Source organism: Acinonyx jubatus, chromosome E4 (assembly GCF_027475565.1).
Source record: "Acinonyx jubatus isolate Ajub_Pintada_27869175 chromosome E4, VMU_Ajub_asm_v1.0, whole genome shotgun sequence".
Lineage (NCBI taxonomy): Eukaryota > Metazoa > Chordata > Mammalia > Carnivora > Felidae > Acinonyx > Acinonyx jubatus.
The window spans coordinates 44819671-44841748 of record NC_069395.1 but is presented as its reverse complement, the minus strand read 5'-3'; the positions used below and the strand labels follow the sequence as shown (position 1 = coordinate 44841748).

General features: G+C 38.3%; 1 protein-coding gene across 1 annotated transcript in view; it reads right to left on the bottom strand.

The window, feature by feature from the left end:
• CE4H1orf21 (chromosome E4 C1orf21 homolog) overlaps nucleotides 1-22078 on the bottom strand; it is a 225684-nt gene that overhangs the window by 87025 nt on the left and 116581 nt on the right. The window contains exon 3 of the mRNA XM_015073312.3: nucleotides 19181-19275. Within this exon, the coding sequence (XP_014928798.1) occupies nucleotides 19181-19275 (95 nt within the window). The remainder of the gene's footprint in view (nucleotides 1-19180; nucleotides 19276-22078) is intronic.

Sequence of the window (22078 nt, the reverse complement as noted above, 5' to 3'; positions counted from 1 at the left end):
GGTCCTGCTCAAAACTGCTCTTCATCCCTCAAGGGTCTACCTCCCTGTTCCTCAAGAGGCATAATTAATTGTTCCTTTATCTGCTAGCTACCTACCTACCTTACCTACATATCTATCTATCTATCTATCTATCTATCTATCTATCTACCTACCTACCTACCTATCTACCTACCTACCTACTTACCTACTACCTATCTTTTAAGTAGGCTCCATGCACAATGTGGGGCTTGAACTCACAGCCAGGCACTTCTGTGTGCTGCTCTTTTAGACAGTAATTTATATTTGTAAGTCAGCATGTACTATACTATCTCTCTGCTTCTTTACCAGGCTGTTTCATCCCAATTATGTTTCACAAAGGCAAGACCATGCTTTATACAGTTTTGTGTACTGCTGTATCCCTGGCTTTAAGCACAGTTCCCAGGACATGATAAGGACCCAACTACTACTTGCTGAATGAACACTTCCAGCTGGGAAGATGTTTCCAAGCATCACCAGTCAACACTGGAGCACCATATGCTATGTACAAAGGATGGAACATCAATCAGGAGCTCACACTTCTCTATAGTGTTTGCCACAGAGCTTTGATGAAGGTAGTTTAGCTAAATGAGAACATAAAGGAGACCCCTCCACCATTCTGACTTCCCAGTGTACTATGTCTGGGTTAAGTGTGCATAGTACAATGCATTTACTTGTTAGGCCTGTTAGCATATTCCATGGAAATTGCTTGCTCACTGGCTTGCCTTCCCCTTCTAGATAGGACTGTAGGTCTTCCACACACCCTAAAACCAAGGACAGTAACTGGCATGTAATTGGTGATTAAGGAATATTTGTTGAGTGGCTGACTGAATGAATAAATGAATAGGGTGAAAACATTTTTCTCTTCCTGGGTTCTTGAGAAAATATTTCAACTTGTAGCATGCTCTACCATACCAGTGCCAGACTTAAAAAAACCAAAACAACCTATCAATTCCATAATGCTCCCAGAATTCTGTATAAATATTATATGAACTTAAATAGTTAAACTACTTGTCCATCTATGTTAAATCTTTCTACACTATCTTCAATGACTAGAAGCTCTAGTCTGGGAGCTCTAACTCCCAATGACTGGGAGCTCTAACTCCATAGAGGATCTATTTTTCTCTAAAAACAGAATGGAACCTTTTTAGAAAGTAAAAATGTTTCCCGCTTAACATTCTTTAGAAATGCACAAAATAAAAAGATTCATTTGGTGGACATGTTCTCTTTATTCTGACATTGGTTCAGTGCTGAGGAACTATTATTAGAAAGCTCTCAGTTGAAGAACATGCCTTCAAAAAGGAAGATAAGATGTAGGATACTCTGTGCTCAAAGCTAATTTTAATTATACAGGCTATAGGGTTACTGAGATATGCCAAACATTTAGCTAATTAGCAGACTCTTGAGACAAGAGGGCCGCCTGGAGACAGACAGTTTTCCTCATTAATGAGTGATGACAAATTCTAGTTAAACACACATTTTTTACTTGTACTATAAATTCATTTTATTCTTCTTTCTTAAATTTCAACAACATGAACTAATTGAAACTTGAAATTTAGACATTAAGGCTCAAATGGAGATCTTCCACTTTAAACACAATGATCCAATGTCAACTACCATATTGGGAAAATTTAGGGTGGAGGGCGTAAGAAGTTATTAATGTTATGCCACTATATTTATAAGCTCAAGGACTTGAAATTAATTAGAAGACTCCATTTAAAAAATTCTATAGATGATGTTTAACAGAATAGTACAACATAAGTTAACAAGCACAGAAGCATTTGGAACCCTCTAGTAACTGGTACGTTTTGGGGGCCTATTACACAAAGAGAAATGAGGAAAACAGAGATTGAAAGAAAATAGCTATCTTTCATGAAGTATTTACTATGTGCTGCAGTATACTAGGTGTTTTACAAAAATCACCTAATTTATTCCTCAAAACAACCCAGGAAAATATAAATCATTATTCTTATTTTATAGATGAGGGATCAAAGCATATGGCGTTTGAGTAAGGTCATCTGGCTCGAAAGTAGCTTGGCTAAGTTTGATATCAGGCTCCTTTTCTTAGGCTCATTACAGATGTGAGCCTGTATCTGAGGAGACTTTACGAACAACATAACTGGCTTTTTGTTTGTTTGTCCCCCTGGATTAGATACATTTAGCTCTTTAGGTATTTGGTACTTACAAAGGTGCCTTCCTCAGGACACATGCATGAGGCAGATGTGTTTCTCTGTCAGCTCTTCTTTCGGAATCAAAATTAGATCCAAGGACACTACCTAAATTTCCAACATCAGTGGGATTACCCACAATGCTTTTCACAGAAAGTGGTCCCTATGCATCCTGACATTTGAACAGGTTGGTGGTTGTAGCAGGCTGCAGTTCCCAAAGATAGCTCCGGTTATCTCCTCTGCCACGCAACCTTGGCCCCATTAGGACGCGAAGGTTATTTTTCCACTCCCTTGAATATGGGCAGACTCTGTAACTGTTCTGACAAACAGAATTGGAAGAAGCGCCACTACCTCTAGGAAGCCAGTTGTCAAGTGGGAAGCATGACTACTACCCTCAGACCACCATGTTGTGAGAAGCCCAAACTATGCTGAAAGTTATGTGTAGGTTTTTGTTGATGGCCCCGGTTGAGCTCATAGTTGACCTCAACTGCCAGCCCTGTGAGGGAGTCATCTTGAATATCCAGCTGGGTGGAGCCTTAAGGTAACTGCAACGCCAGCCAACATCTAAATGTAAGCGTGTGAGATATCCTAAGCAGGAACTGCCTAGCTGAACTCAGTCAATCCACAGAATCACATAATGATAGCTTCTTATTTTAAGGCACTGTGTTTTGTAGTGGTTTGTTACACAACAGAAAATCAGAACAGTGGTGTTGGTTTTCTTCTAGAGTGAACCAACTATTTCTTTAAAGCAACTGAGAGTAGATTTGGGGGGGGGGGTGCATATTAAAATATCACACATACCAGTTGTGGCTACGCAATTTTCTAGTTGAGGGTATTCCTATAAAGAATAAAGGGACTATGGAAAAGTACCTATATAAACATTCTTACATTTGAGGCTACTTCTCAATAAATTGGTCACACAGAGGTATTATGTTTTCAAAGCTGATGTTTTATCAAGAAAAGAGAGTGGATTCTCAGAAAAATGATTAGAAAATTCGGGGTTAGTTTACCATAATGCTGTCAAACTATTCTCCTTTTTTAATGCAATAACCAAACATGATTTAGTCCCTTGAACAGCCTCAGAATGCCAATAACTTGATTTACTTTTGCATTATCTGCCAAATTCCACCTGAGCTGATGAGAGAGAATTCAGCATTAAGGATCCCAAGCAAGAAAATAAAATGCTGGGAACAGAAGGATGTTCCAAAAACACTTGGAGGTTAAGTATAAGAGAAAATAATGTTTAGATAAAAAATACACTCTTTTCTAGGGCATGTCACAAGGCTAGCATGGATTTTTGGCAAATCTCTTCAGCTTCTGAATCTATTGCTTGTTTTTGTTTGTTTGTTCATTTTAACAATGACCTTAAGGCCAGGTAAGATACTGAATCATGAAAGAAAAATTTACTAGTATTCAAAATCCTGAACTTATTGGGGTGCTTGGGTGGCTCAGTCAGTCAAGGGTCCAATTTCGGCTCAGGTCATGATCTCATGGCTTGTGAGTTCGAGCCCTGCCGTTGGGCTCTGTGTGGACAGCTCAAAGCCTGGAGCTGCTTCAGATTCTGTGTCTCCCTCTCTCTCTGCCCCTCCCCCACTCACACTGTCTCTCTGAAAAATAAACATTAAAATTTTTTTTAAAACAAAATCCTGCACTTATTAACCAAGACAGGGCAATGATATTTCAAAAAACTTTCAAATAACAAGGCAAGAATAAAGGAATTATGGTGCTTGATTAGCACACTCCATTCCCAAGGGGGGAGGAGAGGCAATTTTTTTAACTCAAGTTTTCTGTCCTTAACTTTAACAATAAGATTTAAAAATTATTGCCATTTTGCTAAGTAATGGAAATAGTTTCACAACAGTACTTTCATTGTATCTTTTGAAGATAAAAAGACAAAGCAATTTGTCCACATGGTGAATGTGTTTGCTTTCCTTGTTGATGAAGTAAGTCCTGAGAAGCTATATGATGGCTGGATTCACTCGTTTACTACACCACCGGCAGCAGAATGAAGTTTCCCCTGCTTCTCAATGGAGATGGAAACTGGGTGAATGTTCCTTTCCCCTCCATCACAGAAACATCCATGACAAGAACAAAAGCCACAAACATTTGGTAGCATGAGGTTTTGCTCTGCTGCAACTCCCGTGTTTTAAATGCTTTTTGTAGAATTTCCTTTTCCTCAGTTTTAAAAGTAATAAATGTTCACTAAGGAGGAAAACATTTTAAATACAGAAAGGAATTTAAAAAAGAAGAAGACTCTTCCACAACCCTGTGACCCAGAGAAACAACCTTTCCTCCACTCCTTTGATCAGTTAAAACCAACACCACTGTTCTGATTATCGAGTGTTGCCTAACAAACCACTACAACTACTCTTGTTGTTTATTCTTTAGATGCAGTTCATGATCTTATCACAAAACTCCTGCGTATATCACAACGCTGATATGGGTTCTGCTTACACAATCAGAGCCCTAGGACAACGTTTCTTAATGCTGATGTGATTTCTTGGTTTAAAACACACACACACACACACACACACACACACACACCCAAATGATGGAAAAGAAAAATGTCATGAAACAACAGGATAAAATTTAAATGAACAGATAAAACTAGAAGCTCAGTGAAATACAGTAGGAAGAGTACACTGTATAAATTTAATGATAATTTGATGACAAAGTAAAATTTTTAAACTAGAAGTTAAGTTTCCATGGAAACCTATGGTATAAATATAATTATAATAATTTTAATATTTTCAAATAAAATTCTAAAAACAAAAGAGAGACAGAGAGAGAGAGAGAGAGAGAGAGAGAGAGAGAGAGAGAGAATCTTAAGCAGGTTCCACATTCACTTTGGAGCTCAACATGGGGCTCGATCCCACAACCCTGGGATCATGACCTGAGCCAAAATCAAGATTTGCATACTCAATCAATGGAGACACCCAGGTGTCCCAAGAAGTAACTTTTGAGAATATTTTCTATCACAACGTGAGTGAGACCAATAAGGTCCAGTTCAAAGAGTTTGTCTCCGCTCAATTATCTCATTTACAAGGCTACGAGCTGCCCTGAGGGTAAGGCAGGAACCTTGTAAGTTTTAACGCTCCTGGTCTACAACACTAAGTAAAAGGTGTTCTTCTTCAGGAGCTTGAAACCTACTGAATGACCCAAACCTTCTAGCAGCCAATGAAGTGATACTTGTCCAGCTGTATTTACACATTTAATTAACACTGTTCGAATACATGATGAATACTTGAAAACTGTTTAAAAAATACTATTATCAGTTCTGTATCCTAATTGATGGAAGTGTAATTGTAAAACCTTGGTTTGCGAGCTCAATTCGTTCCGGAAACATGCTTGTAATCCAAAGCACTTGTATATCAATGCGAATTTCAAGAACCATTGGCTCAGTTGTGATCATGTGACACTCGGCGTCACTACTCGTATTGCAAGACATAGCTCATTTACCAAGTTAAATTTTATTAGAAATGTTTGTGCATCTTGCGGAACATTTGCAGAACAAGTTACTCACAATCCCAGGTTTTACTGTATATTCAAATGGTATATTCACAGTGTGTACAGGATAGGTTCATCTTTTTTTAATTCCAGTATAGTTAACATACAGTGTTATATTAGTTTCAGGTGTATAAAACAGTGTACTCTTTAATCTCCTTCACCCATTTCACCCATCCCCCCACTTACCTCCCCTAGGAAAGGTCTATTTTTTTATACTTAATTAACTGTCATAATTTAGAAAAGTTTTACATTACAGACAGGTTGTGAAGATAGTCCATAGAGTTCCCATATACTGGACACCCAGTTTCCTCTATTATTAACACCTTACATGAGGATGGTACATTATTTACAATGAATGAAGCAACATTGATAAGATATTTCCTTAGTTTTTAGGTGGTGTCCTTTTTCTGTTCCAGGATCCCATCCAGGATGCCCTGTTACATTTGTTTTTCACATCTTCTTATGTTCCTCTTGGCTGTGACAGTTTCTCAGACTTTACTTGGTTTTGATGACCTTGATAGTTTTGAGGAGTACTGGCCAGGTATTTTGTAGAATGTCCCTCACGTGGGGTTTGTCTGATGTTTTTTTCTCATGATTATACTGACATTATAGGTGTTTGGAGGAAGACTACAGAGATAAAATGCCATTCTCATCATGTCATATCAAGGATACGTGCTACCAACATAACTTATCATTGTTAATTCTGATCACCTGGCTGAGGCAGTGTTTGTCAGGTTTCCCCACCATAAAGTTACCATTTTCCCCCATATCCATGAAGTATTCTTTCTAAGAAAGTCACCATGCACAGCCCACACTTAAGAAGTGGGAAGTGATGTTTTGCCTCCTTGAGGATAGACCAATACATAAGTGATTTGGAATTATTCTGCATAGGAAATTTACCAGTTCTTCTCTATTTATTTATGCAGTCACTTATATCAGCATGGAGTCATGGATATTTATTTTATGATTTGTATAAAGTAATAACATTGCATACTCTACTATATTATTAATTTTGTTGCTTCAGTTGTTTCTGCTCTGGCCATTGAGAGTTCTTTCAGTTGATTCTTGTGTCCCTGTGGCACACTCCATCATTGCATGTGTGTATAAGTGTGTGTGCATGTTAACACTTCCTAATTTTCTAGCACTACAAAATGCTCCAGGATCATCATATATATTCCCTAGCCCTATAATCAGCCATTTGTCCAGCCATTTGTCAGCCAAAGGAGTCCTGATTCCTTTTTTTTTTTTTTTTTTTTTGGAGAATGGTACTAGACACAAGATCTGGGTGGTGGGTATGCTCGTTGCTGCTGGGGTATCATTGCTCTTAGGTCCTCTCAGCTGACAGAGCAAGAAAATGTGCTCTCTATATGTGCACATCCATTTAGAGACACATGTATCTACATGTGTATGCATATATGTATATGAATATGTACATGCTTACTTCTGCATGTGTGTTTACACATCATTAATGGTTCTACCCGTATCCATCTGTATCTACATTAGGCTAAACATCAACTCACACTGATGTCTCCAACTCTGACCCCATTACCACAGGGTGCTTCTAGCCACTTCCTTTGTGTGTCCACAACCTCTCAACAGTGAGAAACCTGGCTCCGCTATTCAGCCACCGCAAATTAACTATAGTGGTTTTAGAACTGTTAACTCTTAGCTCCACAGTACAGAGTATAGTGCTTACATAGGGTTACTTTTACTTACAGTCTTAACAGATTCCATTCATTTCCAAAGTTACTTAGGCCAGCACATTTTACCCCCACCACCTTCAGTGAGGTTATTTCATATATTTGTCATACTATCACACTCCTTTGTCAGTCTACATTCGATGCTGGGATCTCCTGACACGTTTTTTTGTTTGTTTTTATTTTCAAACATTAAAGTTCACTCTCTTTGTTGTAGGTTTCTATGCGTTCTGACGAATGCAGTGTCATGTATATACCATTACAGTGTGCTACAGAATAGTTTCACTACCTTGGGGCACCTGGGTGGCTCAGGTGGTTAAGCGTCCAACTCTTGATTTCGGCTCAGGTCATGATCACAAGGTTTGTGGGTTTGAGTCCAGCATCAGCCGCTTGGGATTCTCTCTCTCTCCCCCTTCCCTGTGCACTTACACACACACTCTCTCAAAATAAATAAACTCTCTTTTTTAAAAATAAATAAACTTTTTTTTTTTTTTAGAGAATAGTTTCAGTACCTTAAAATATCCCCTGTGAACAGACTCCTAAATACAGAGAACAAATTGGTGGTTGCTAGAGGGGAGGGGAGTATGGGGGAATGGGTAAAATAGGTGAAGGAAATGAAGGGGTACCAATTTCCAGTTATAAGACAAATAAGTCACAGAGATAAAAGGTACAGCACAGAGAATACAGTCAATAACACTCCAATACATTGTAATAACATTGTATAGTGATAGATAGTGGCTATGATTCTCCTGATAGGCACCAAATACACAGAATTGTAGACTCACTGTGTTGTATACCTGAAACTCATAAAATGTATGTCAACTATACTTAAACAAAAACAACCCTGTGGTTCATGTAATCAACCTTCCTTTTCCCACAAACTCCTGGAAACTAAGGATCTGTTTACTATCTATGGTTTTGCCTTTTTCTGAATCATATAGGTAGAATCATATCTTTCAGGCCAGATTCTTTCACTTAGCAACATGCACATCAGATTAATGGCTTTGCATGGTTTGGTAGCTCATTCCTTTTTATCAGTGAATGATATCCCATTACGTGGATGTGCCAGTCTGTTTACCCACCCATCGAAGGATATCTTGGTTGCTTCCTGTTTTTTGGTGATTATGAATCAAGCTACTAGCAATGTTCACGTGAAGGTTTCTGTGTGATCATAGTTTTTTTTTTGTTTTTTTAAGATTTTACTTTTTTTAAGTAATCTCTACACCCAACGTTCAGCTTGAACTCACAACCCTGAGATCAAGAGTTGCACACTCTGTCAACTGAGCCAGCCAGGCGCTCTGCTCATAGTTTTTCAAATCACTTGGGAAAATATCCCAGGTCTGTGATTGCTGGACACATGTTAAGACTATGTTTACTTCTGTAAGAGATTTGAGTCCATACTGTTCAGAAAAAAATTATATTTCTATGTATATTAGACATAAAATTGTAGTCATTCTGTGATTTATGACTGATTTTATTTATTTTTATTCATTTCTGTATTTCCCAAGAATGTTTTAAAGTAATTCAGGCAAGTAGCACATAGATAATCATGGCAAAGTTCATTTAAAAAGTACAATTAGATAAGAGAATGACAGGAGTAAACCAAATCCAATCACTATGTACTGTTTATCTTGTTTCACAAGACCACCAGCTCCCAGCCGGCAGATTCTCTGATACGAGCTTACCCACTGTGAGTGTTAAAGTGTCACACAGACTGTGAAACATTTCACTGTAATGAGATTCTCTGTTCTTTCCCTACAGCTGGTGTTCCTTGACATTCCTTTTCGGGAGAAGTCAAGGAACCTGGCTTAGCATTTGAGAAACCCAGACTCCTGTCAGGGCTTCTGGGCTTCACTTCTGATAATGAACCTTCTGCTTTGTTTCTGAGACTAATCCTTACTTCCTTTTCTAGTTCCAATCAACAGATTCCTATCTTGTTTCTGGTCTAAGTGCCCTCAACTGTACAAATCCGTAAAGTATTAAAAAAAAGGAGGGGGGGTTGTCTCCAATTAAGCAAGCCCTGAAGTGGTTTAGTTATGAGAAAAAGTCTGTCAGTATATGAAAATCTATAGCATACCATCACATGCTGACAGGAACAAAAAAAATGGAGTCAGTTCATTACGTTTTGGAAAATATCACTGTCATTATCAATTGTTTTAATTTTCAAAAAAGGAGGAAATTTGGCATCTCTTACCATACAGAGCACTGAGGAAATAAATTAAATTCGACTTATTATGAACACAAAGCAGTTACAATGGCATCTTCGTATATTTATTATAATGTTGACAGGCTAAAACAATACCTCCTCCTCCCTCCAAAAGATGATGTATAAATTTTTTATGCCTGGTTATTTATTTCCATCTTTTCTGAATGACAGGTATAGAATCCATTGTTAGAATTACTAGGAACTTTTTATTTGTTTATTTTTATTTTTAAAAATGTTTTTAATGTTCATTTATTTTTAAGAGAGAGACAGAGAGACAGAGCGTGAGTGAGGGAGGGGCAGAGAGAGAGGGAGACACAGAATCTGAAGCAGGCCCCAGGCTCTGAGCTGTCAGCATATAGCCCGACGTGGGGCTTGGACTCATAAGCCATGAGATCCTGACCTAGCTGAAGTTGGACACCCAGGCCTGATTGAGCCACCAAGGCACCCCACTAGCAACTTTTTAAAAACAAATCATGAGGTTGGCAAATCCTGTATCTCTCTTAATACTGGGTATTATATGCTCACAAATAAAGTCCACAAGAAGAGACACTTACCAAAGCCCGGACTCGGAAACATTACAGTGTCTTCTGCTACTCTCACCTCCAGGGCATAAATGATTAATTTTGAGTGAAGCTGCCTCACTGAGTTTGCCAACTGATGAGTGAAACTTACAGGCTTTGGTTTTATTTTTAGCATCACGCAGGAAATAAGAGAAATACGAACAACCTGCAGAAAAGGCACACCACAGTGTTTTTGTTCTAGATGCTCTAATAACGGTGGTGGAGCCTTTGATGGCTCTCCCAGTAGTCACTCATTTCCCCTCACTCTGCTCTTGTAACTGGGCCACTTGAGTAAAATATGCCCATGTTTCACTGAGATAAATAAATCCAGTGTCTAGAATGACCATGTGCACCAAACAGAATCAAGCTTTGAAGAGGGTTCCTTTCCACTTTCTGCATAAGTATCAGGGTACCGCTCTTGGAGAAGAGGCCAAAAATCTAACTCTAAGATACTGTTTGTGTTGGCTGTACTTTCCAGGGTTAAATGGGGAACATTTCAGAGGGTACATTAGAAGCTATCCTTTACTGGGCCGGAGAAGGTCAAGAGTAACTATGTTCAACAACTTGTAGACAGCACCTTGCATCCAAGGAAAGCATATTTAAAAGCAATCACATTCTGCAACAATGCTGAGAAAAGGGAAGTCATTATCAACACCCTCGATCTTTAAATTAGAAAAGCAGAGGTCTGTTCTATTTATTCTGTAGTTACAAATGCTGCAAACTGGCTAAAGCATGCAGTTCTCTGTCAACCAGAAATTAATGTGACTGAAACAAAACAAAACAAAAATAATAAAAAAAAAAACCCCAGCTGAAACACACCAACTAACCAAAACACTTCACAACATGCTCCATCAGCCTCTCCACCCACTCATTATTCGTGCCACGTCTCCATGCTTGGCTCATACCATTCTGTTGCTTGAAATCCCTTTCTCAGCCTCATCTGCCAATGAAAATTTGTTTCCATTCAAGGCCCTGCTGCAATTGTGAGCTCTGTGAATCTTCTCAGATATCTCAGGAAGGGTGCCCTATTCCATTCTGGTTCTCCTCAGTGACTTTAAGGGTCTCTACCCTCTAATACAGTGTGTCTGTCTCCTTGTTTCTTGAGAATTACAGACCTCATATTCTTTTCATGCCCAGACAGTGACTAGCTGCCAGTGAGAATTGAGTCCACTGAAATAGGGATTTATTCAAGAGATAGGATGTACCTGGACCCTACCACTGTGTTCACCTGCAACAGGTCAGTTCAGTGTATTAATATGGTAAAGAGAAAAGGCCATTTGAAATAAGATTTCAGTCATGTTTTGCTATGCCTAGCTTTCTGGATGATTGTAGTAGTTGCTCTAAAAGCCATCTTTGATTCCTTGATTTCTGAATCTATTGAATATACACTTTGATGCCCTTTCTTTGTGGGAGATTGAAGTGTGCTATGATGATGTATGCTGTGCCTTAACTGTGTTTCTATCATGGAATAGCAACTAACCTCAGGAATGCATCCAGGTGTCCTTTTAACTAGTATTAACAATAATCACTATAATTTGCATTGGTCTTTATGTTTAACAAAAGCACTTTTGCGGGCATTCTTTTGTTCTCATAACATTCTGTTCCTGAATCAGGAACTGAGCTTCTGTTCAACACTTAAAACTCAGAAGGCTGATTCAACAAATTCCTCATCCTCAGAGAATTAAACTCTACTTCTGTTCTACTCTAAAACAAATCACCACAGTGCCAGAAGAATCTGTAAGACCTTGAACGTGCCTGGCTCAGCGCTCATGAGAAAGCTAGCTGGAAAAAGGATGTCTTCCAAGAAAGATGAAGAGGTAGGATTCTTCCCTCCGATTGCTTCTACACCACAACAAACATAACAAAAGAGTATCATACTATCCAAACCCTCCATTCACAGAAGCTGTTATTCCTTCAGGAAACTCAAAGGTTCCAGTGATGAACCTCTCTACTTATGTAGAAGAACAGAGGCTGATGTCAACATGATAAGCATGAGAGAAGAGGGAGCGAATGGGGTCTCTGAGTTAGAAGCAAGTGAGCTTGGGGGAAGGGTCTTGTGCTAAAGTGACTGTTTCTGAAACGGTACCAGGAAGAGGTTTCTCTTGTCTAGAATCAGATACCCTCAAACCACTCTCCATCCTCACTTTTGGTTTGGGAACCCTCAGCCCTACAGAATTTCCACAAACCAGAAATTCTCTACCTCTGGTCCTGATGTCCCCCCACAACCCACCCACTCTAGTGCCAGCCTGAGCTCCAATCCAACCGACACCTGGAAACAGGGTGGGGAGAAAGAAGAGGTGCTTCACAGAGCTGGACCCTCTGTCTGGAATATCAGCTTTCCTCTTGTTGGTTTATTTTACCTTCTTCTCAAGAGTGCTAGGAATGTTGAAATGACTTGGGAAATTGGGACAATTCAAAGTCATGGCCTTTTGCATTATTTGGTTTCTAAAAACAATTACTTGACCTTCCATTTGAGGATGAGCACTCACAGATAAACAGTCATTCCTGAGGGCACCCTAGCCCCTTACCGGGAACTGCTTCGGCTGGGGGGCAGGGCCACTTTCCAGTTTTGGCCAGCTGGAAACCACTGCTCTAAAGACCGCTCTCATTGGTTTCTGGAGCATTTCCTCTAATCAAAGGTGTCTCCTAATCTCCAGGTTTTTAATTCTGCAGCTGGATGCTCTGACATTTATTGGAAATGTAATGTACCGGAGATATGCATGGGCTCTCACAAGCTCAGCAAGCAGGAGGAGGATGTGGCCACACCTAAAGTTTGATTCCATTCTCCTTTCCTGCTAAGACATATTAGAACATTCTTTTCATATCGTCATTTGATTGTACTCAGGAAGTGGTGACTTAGACAAGCTTGCTTTAAATCAGTCCTCAAATCTATGGATAAAGATGAGGTCAACAGCTCTACCAACTATGACACAGATATTGGATAGAGAAGAATCTTCTCACTTATACAAAGATATCTGGAAATAATCAAAAAGCAATGTAACATGTGAAAATCTAGGAAATACATATCAAAAACAAAAACAAAACACCTCTCATAATCAAAGAATTTATCTCCTAAGGAAGATAGCTTAAGAAGGACAGATGTTATGGAAAATGAGATAATGTTTTAGCAAAAAGTAAGAGTAATCACTTTAAAACTAAAACTGGAATGTCTCTTATTAGTCAAGACATGTACTTTGGAGAAGGAAGGGCCTGAATACTGCCAAGTCTGGAGTAATTTAGCTTTAAATTATTTATATGCAGAATGGTTAACCTACATAAATAAAGCTGGATGATCCCTGAGCTTTCTTCTGCTCTTTTTCTGACAACAAAACTGAGGATGCTTAAGATAATGAGAAAATGACATAATCCCACTTATATTACAGATTCCCAGGTAGTTAAAATCGGAGTTTTGTTATTATCATTCCCCTTTTAAAAATTAATTTCAAATCACACAAATAATGTACTCATATTTTCTTTAAGAAAAACACTAAGTTTAAGGGTAAAAAAAAAAATCCCCTTTTACCACCACGTACAATTCTTTCTCATCCTTCCTACATAATCCAGCTCCACTGCTACCACTAGCCAGCAATGGCATTTTCTATGCCAGAAACCATGCTAAGAGTTGACAAGCATATCTTATTTAATTTTCACAACTTCCTGCTAAGGTGAGTTCAGTTAGTATTCCCACTTTCCAGAGGAGGAAACTGAGCTTTGGCGTGTGTACATCCCCCATTACTCAGGTACCCACTGTTAATAGTCTGGAACACATCCACCCTGGGTTTTTTATGAATCCCTATACATCTATGAATATTCACTGAAAATGTAGAGTGTTGCTGTTTTGTTTTACTAAAAATCTGAAATGGTATCATACTATACATACGCAGTCTATGCTTTGCATGATTTTTCCATGACTATTCATAAAGCTCTAACTCATTCTTTTCTAATTGCCTTCTAGTATGTACAGCTATACCATTCTCCTACTGACAAGAAGACAGGTTATTTTCAGTTTTTCAATAGAAATCATGCTATAGTGAACAGTCTTGTGTAAGCTGCCTCACGCACATGGGCAGCTGCTTTGGGTGTATACCAAGATGTGGAAGTGCTGGGTCAGGGGTGTGCATGTTTACATTTTAACAGATAAGCTACATTGTCCTCCAAGATGTCTGCCACTAGTATGTGAATACAGATTTTCCTCCACCTGTGCCAAAAACTGATGTTATCAGACTTCAAATTTTTGCCAGTCTAAGGAATCATGTTTTAATTTGCATTTCCCTGATTAAAATAAAAGTTATATTAGGCAATACCATCCGGACTGGTTATTAAATGGTAAAGTGAGTTAAAGCAGGGCAATGTAAAAATGTATATATACATTAAGCATACGATTTTATTTTAAAATACATAGATGTTCATTTCCTCTCCCATCTTCTGATGTAGGAACAAGGCTTCTCCTTTATGTAAGGAAGCACAGACAGAGGGTCCACATGTACTTCCTATACTAACCACACCCTCTTAATGCACGTTCAAGATTCTCTGATTTGGTTTCTTAATTGAAGTGAGAATGTAAAGACCTTATGAAATAATGTGAGTGCAGAATTGAATTTAGTTTAACAGCAAGCTTTTTAGTAACGTGACTTCATCAAGACTTTCTAAAGCACTGGCTTTAATTTTCAATGAAACAGCTCTCTTTCACACTTGTGTTTCAGTGGTTTACATATTACTTAACTCAATTACATAATTACAATGACACTCAACCAGTATAAACAGGTTTGGGAACCATCACCCTGGCTCTTGGGAAACACAATGAACTGAGGAGAGCACAAGCACAGAGGTGTTCTAGCCAGTAGCCCATGAGCCATCCGGGTGAGCACGCCGTGGGCTGCAGTCAACATCTTTCAGAGAGGGATTTAGGAGTCTTCTAATGCAGGGAGTTGGATAAGAAGAGAGTATCCACTGTATCAATGACGTGGAACATCTTTTCATATGTTTAGTTTACTGCCCAGTATCTTCTACTGTGAGCTGTCTGTTCATTTCATTTACCTGTTTTTTCTCATGGATTATCTTTTTCTGAATTATTTATAAGTGTTCTTTATAAATCTCAGACATTAATTAATCTTTTGCCTTTAATAGGTCATAAATATTTTCTCCCGGGCTGTTGCCTACCTACCTATTAACTACTTTTTTGTAGTTACTCTGTTTTATGGGAAGTATTCAATTTTGATCTAATGAAATAAACTACTTTTCTTTCTTCTTAGCTTTTGCTTTCTAGGTCTTGTTTAAGAAAACCTCCCTTGGCTAAGAATCTAAACATATTTTTTCTATGTTTCTTCTAATACTGGAGTAATTTTGTTATTACCAAGCTCTAGATGAAGAACTCAAAGTTGAGAAGTTTTAGATGTTTGACCAAAATTATAAAGCTAGAAACAACGAAGCTAGGATCTATACTGATCTGCATCTATATATAATCTTCAAAGGCAAAGCAACAACTTCACATCACCTTCTTGAAGAAGGAATTAAAATCTGAAAAAAAGGAAAGTGGACGTTGTGGATGTCTGACAATGCTGAAAATTAGGATAGATGCACATCTTCATATTGGGAATACATAAATGGTTGACATAGAAATGATTCATCATCACCCTCAGAAAAGCAGCACAATTTCCTCCACCCACAGAAACTGCAGCCAAAGTGCCCGAGAGGGCCACCACTTTGGTTTAGGCTCATTGTCTCTTGATAAGCTGTTATAAATGATCTCCAGCCATGGCTCCCCACACCAATCCACGTTACACCTACAGCTGCTGCATAAACTTTCCTGACTCATAATCTCAGTCTGCCAATCCCTTGCTTCATTCAAATCTTCAAAGGCTCCCGATGATCCACTGAATTAATTTCAGACCTCTCAGCTGGCCATCAAGGCTCCATATAATACTCCATTTACATTTTGATTGTAATTTCCTGCTGCTGTCCTACTGACACCTTCTCTTCTTTCCTCCCACTTCCCAAACAGGACCACGTGCTTATGAAATACACCTTGCATTTTCAATCTCATCTCTGTCACTTCTGCCTGGGGCAGCCTCTGTCATTCTATCCTCAAGACCCACTGCAAGCACCAGCTCTTTTGTGAAGTAGGTCCTGACACCCCAACAGACAAAGTCTCTGCCTCCTTTGATATTGGCAGTACTTTGTATTGTCTTCTCAGAACCAATCTTGCTTGCTTGCTTGGTTGATTTATGTATTTATTTACGTATTTAATCCAGTTTTATTTATAGTCATTTGGTATCTACCTTGTGTACTACCATATAAGGACCTTAAGGTAAGGGTCAGTGGTTTCTTTATTTTGTGCTTTTCTGCAGAGTCTAGTACGGAGCCTTGTACCCAGGAGGCAATCAATAAAATATTTGTTGGAATTGAACTGTTCTCTCAACTTTACTATAAGCTCTTTAAGGACAGTGACTTTAAGTATTGGTATGTCTCTTGATACAAATAAGGGCCTTGTACATAATAGGTGATTAACACATATTTGCTTCAATAACTTCATAGTTCTGGAGCAAGATTTTTCAAAATACATGTAATACTGGCATTAACCTAAAGTATTCATTTAGAAATCTCTCACCAAGTAACATAAAACAAAAAGGAAAGAAACACTGACCCTAACATTCTTTTCCTTCTATTTTATATGATAATGCCTAACTCTCACTAGATGCTTATCACGTGCCAGGCACTGCACTCCAAGCCTTGACAAAGATCATCTCATGTAGCACCATGAGGCACTGCCTTTGTCTCCACTTGACAGGCAGGAAGGTCAGAGACATGAAGTAACTTGATCCCACAGTGAGCAAGGGACAGAGTTGAGATTTGAACCCAGGCAGTTTCTGCCTCCAGAGCCCATGGTCGTCAGTTACCATCATGCCACACTACCTGGACTGAGTTTGCTCAGCCCCTTAATTTTAACACCTTGAGTAAAACAAAACAAAACAAAACTTTTAAAAATACTAAAAACAAGAACTTCTTGTCTTTTAGATTACTTTAATGGATGGAGGAATAAAGGATCATTAAACCTATTTCATCCACCTCAATGTAAGCTTCAAATTTAGGAGGCCATTACTTTTCTCAAATAACATGCATGGTCCATACTCTATGATGTATCCCAAAGGATGGAGTAGGTGACAAGAGAATATACTACCAGTTAACTGAAAAAAAAAGCATTTAATTTTGGAAAGCAGTCTAGAAATGTCAGAATCAAAGATAACCATTTATTCCCCATTCTTTCTGCAAGTCTTTACACAACTGAAAGCTCTTCTTGGTGGTCTGGACTCTGACCGGCTGGTAGAAAAGGGGTGGGGGGTTGTCACAGATAGTCTACAAGTAAAAAAAAAAAAAAGCAGCCAGGAATTTCTCTCTTTTTGAATTTTCATTCAGTCTGCATAGAAAAGCACTCACACCAATTCTGGCCAAGTACTAGAAAAGAATTTGGTAGGCACCAAAATGTTGAGAGACTGAAATTAGAGAGAAGGAAAAATCTATATTGGCTTTCAATCTGAGGGCACAGTGAGGAAATCACAAGCTGTAAGACAGAAGCCGTTGCTTCCCTTAGGACTTCAGAGATACAAGCACGCTAAGCAGGGATGGACTCTAGTGTTAGATCCAAAGAACAGCCAGACTGGTCACCAGGGTCTCTTTAGCCTCCGGTGGAAACATTAAAAATGAGATTTATAACTCAGCCTGGAATTACGTGAAGCAAGGACAGAATCTGACTTTTAGCAAAATAAAGTAGAAAAATGACCACTGATGCTTCAACTACTAAGGTCTTCTATTTATCTATTCAAAGTTAGAAAAAATTCACATAAAGTCTGATCAGAGTAACTTCCATGCTTAGTCATAGCTACTGTTTTCTGGATTTAAGTGTTAATGTTAAAATATACCACAGGTGTGATGAATCTCTGTGACTTAAGCAATATCTTAAAATCCAAGTCCCATTTATGAAGAAAAATTTGATTACAGAATATTTTCACTTTTTAAAAATGATCTAAAATATTCAGTTGTTGACAGCTTCAGTATTTCAAGTTGTAGTTCAGACGTTCAGAAAAGAACAGAGGAGAAAGAATTAGCCCATTATTTTCATTAGTGTGTCATGGAAAATGACAGCGTGAAACACCCCTACGCAGTGACCAACTCCCTCTGCTGTAGCCAAAATCATAAAAACGAAAACAAAGCACATAATGGAAAAAGGAGCTGAAGTCAAGCAAAACATTATATGACGTTTCCACCATCTTAAAAATACATCCACTCAAACATGAAAAACATAGCAAATAATTAATCTCCAAATAAAATATAAAAACAATTTTGCTCTAACACAATGGAGTAAATGCATATCCTTAACAGTTTGTTACCTCTTTTAAGAAATCAGATAATATGGCAATTGACTAAATGTTTTTATAGAGATGGAATATTAAGGTGTAATATGTATACTGATTCACATGAAAGAAGGAGACTCCTAATTTCCTGTTTCAGATCATTACAATTCTCACATTAACTCAAAAGCCCCAATACCTTTAACACTGTGAACATGATGTGCTGACTATTTTGATAGAGACCTATCTTAAAAGTACATCATTTTCTTCTCAAAGGCAACGTTATGAACAACACTCCATGTCCAGAGTCATGAAGCTTAGCCGTTCATTCTGAATGGGTCAGAGCTAAAGACGTGGAAAAGAAGAAAAAAAATATATTTGTCCTCCCTCCATAAATCTCAATCTGACTTTACGCCTTTTCCTTTAAATTTAAACACTTTAAGACACTACTAATTTTGCAGTATTTCCCCTGGAGTATTCTCCATCAAGATTAAAGAAGGGCTATTCAGAAATGTACAGGATACAGAAGTGATGCTTGCCACTTCCAGGCAAGCTATAAATAGCAATGGCATTTTCAAGAAATCTTGTGCCGGCGTGTAAGTTACAATTTAAACATGCAGTGCAGATTTTATTACAATGGTGTCACCAAAATTCATTGTTACGTGAGCAATTCGATTCTTACCAAGTTTTCTTGGTTCCTGGCTGCTATTTTCTGCTCCTCTTCTGCCCCATTTTTCATGTATTTGACCTCTTCCACCGGTTTGATCCTATACTCGTCTGAACACCAAAAAAAGAAAAGACATTTTATAACTTTCTCACAATGGTAAAAAAAAAAAAAAAAAAAAAAAGCGTCAGTGAGAAAAGCCCCCAATAGCATAATTTGTTAGAGCCTTTTCCTGCAGCCTTTATTATGTGGTACATTTGGAACAATCTGGAAGACCCTTAACCAGCCTCTTTTTACGAGGTGCTCTCCTCTGCCTACTGGGAAGAGCTCAGCGCCATGAAGGCAGCTAATAAACGTGGCACTGCCTGGTCCTTTCACAGACAACCAATGGCAGCAGAGAAAACAGGTTATTCCGTCTCTAAAGACCATCTGGAATCTGTACACACCAGGGCATACCACATAAGGGTCTAAAGGAAGATTTTTTTCCCCATGAGAACATCAGTTCAAACTGCCTGTGGCAGCAGTATATTCACACCTTAATTTCTCTCTTTTGGAAAAACAAAGTATTGTTTAAGACTAAAGAGTTTAATTGATCAACAAATAGGTACAAACACTAGAGAACTGAGATTTTCCTATTTGTGATCCCTATATTAAACATGGAGCAGTCTGCAATGACTTCATATGCTACACACACGTGCACACAGACACACACACACACACACACACACACACACACACACACAACTTTGATCTCTCCATAAAGTCACATGCATATAGAGCTACACTATCCAATGGACCTAACAGGTGTATCACTCAAGGCTGGAGAGGTAGTGGGCCCCTAGGTAAAGGGATCTAGACTTCCCAACAGCCAGGGAGGGAGTACAATAAACCTCAATCTCAATGTATATCAGAGGACAAACTCTAGACGACATGTAGCTAAAGCTCTCCTCCAGGGCAAGTGGTAATGCCAATGACGTTTTCATCAGATTCCTGTCAACAGGAAATGACTGGGGCACCAAGGTCCAAATAGGCGTGACTTCGAGTCAACCCATTTGTCGGAAAAAAAAAAATCACAGAAACTGTGCAAGTGGAAAATTACACCAATCAACAAACTGATGATTACCTAGCATATGGCAAGGAATAATGTCTCTGATGGTCCACCTGAAAGACAGATGTTTATCTCTAAGAAAGTCTGTATTTCAGTTCATGAAGTTATAATATATTTTCTTATTGCTTTTGATCAATTTGATACAATGACTGTCTTCGTATGTGATTTCCTGCCTTATTATTTAAAGTACCATTTTCCATCTAATGTCAGGTTTCCTCATACTACTCCTTCTCACACTACTTCCAAAGATGTTTGCTAAAGTAACATTTTCCCAAGTAATTATACTGTTCAAATGTTTCTCAATATTATCATCCTTATGAAGGTAGTATATTTACATGTATCTGAATAAAGATTCCATGTTCATGATTAAGCCAATTGTTTTTTCCACCTGACAATTCAAGGTAGTTATTGATTCTGCTTCTTTCTTAAAAAAAAAAAATGAGAAAGACCAGTGTGAGGTTACAGTAATGAACCTTTCAGGAATACTGAGTCCTAATGGATTATTAACAAGTTAATCAGTGGACTCTGATCCACAATCACCATACTGAAGAATTTCACATTCCAACTTGGTATTAAAAGAAAAAAAATGAAAGTAAATTAACAAAACAGACACATTTAATCAAGGATTACTTACTAAGAAGTTAGAAAAGCACTTGGTTAATTACCAAAAAAAAAAAAGACATTGACAAATTATGCCTCCAATACAATTACACAGAGATAAAAATAAAGGTTAAAAAGTAAAAGTTAGAGATGAGCCTTCTTAACTTCAGTTTGGGATGTTAATATTTATAAACTATGGTTCACTTGGATAAATACTAACAATTTAACAACTAAATTGTGATCTTAAAAAAATTTTTTTTAATGTTTATTTGTTTTTGAGAGAGAGAAAGAGGGAGGAAGGGGCAGAGAGAGGGGGGAACAGATAATCCAAAGTAGGCTTCGTCCTGACATCAGAGAGACTTACGTGGGGCTCGAACTCACCAACCTTAAGATCACAACCTGATCTGAGGTCTGATGCTTAACCAACTGAGCCGCCCAGGCACTCCCTAAATTGTGATCTTAATTGCTTATGGTGAGTCTCTAATTATTTATATATAAATTACATACACACACATTTTTTTAACATAATTTTGGTAGATTTCTATGACTTTGTCTATAGCACCTTAACTCTCAGGTGACACGATGAAGAAAGCACAACATTTGAGGACCTAAGCAGAACCTTCTGAAAGATGGTACTTTGCGCACCACACAGCGAAGCGTCTGTTCTAGAGAAAATCCGCCCTTGCCTTGTTTCCTCCTCTCCATCCACCAAGCCACCACAGCCCACCATCCACAATCTCTGAGCAGTCCAGCAATATTCAGTCTTCATTTGCTTTTTATCCCTCCAAGGAATGCAACTGAATTGAAAGCAGTAGACAAACTATTAATATTTTCCTAATATTTTTCTTCAATGAAATGGGAAAGCCGCTGGCTACATGACTTTCAGAGCAGCATTATCCCCAACATAGGCTTTTTTTTAAACACCAAGGCAGAATCATCACCAATTCAGAAAGAGGATAGGTTTTTAGTGTCTCATTAACAACCACAGCTGGCCAGCCAATGGTGGATACGACTGGATACAAAGAAAGAAAAAAACACAGAGCCACGACTACAAAGCCGGGCCTATCATTATTACTTACACAACACACTGCATAAAATCCGTTGTGGTATAAAACAAAAAATGCCAGCGAGACCTTTAGATAAACCACAATTTGTACAAAACAAATAGTTAAAAATGATTTGTTAAATTTCTCAAAGGCTGGTGGTGC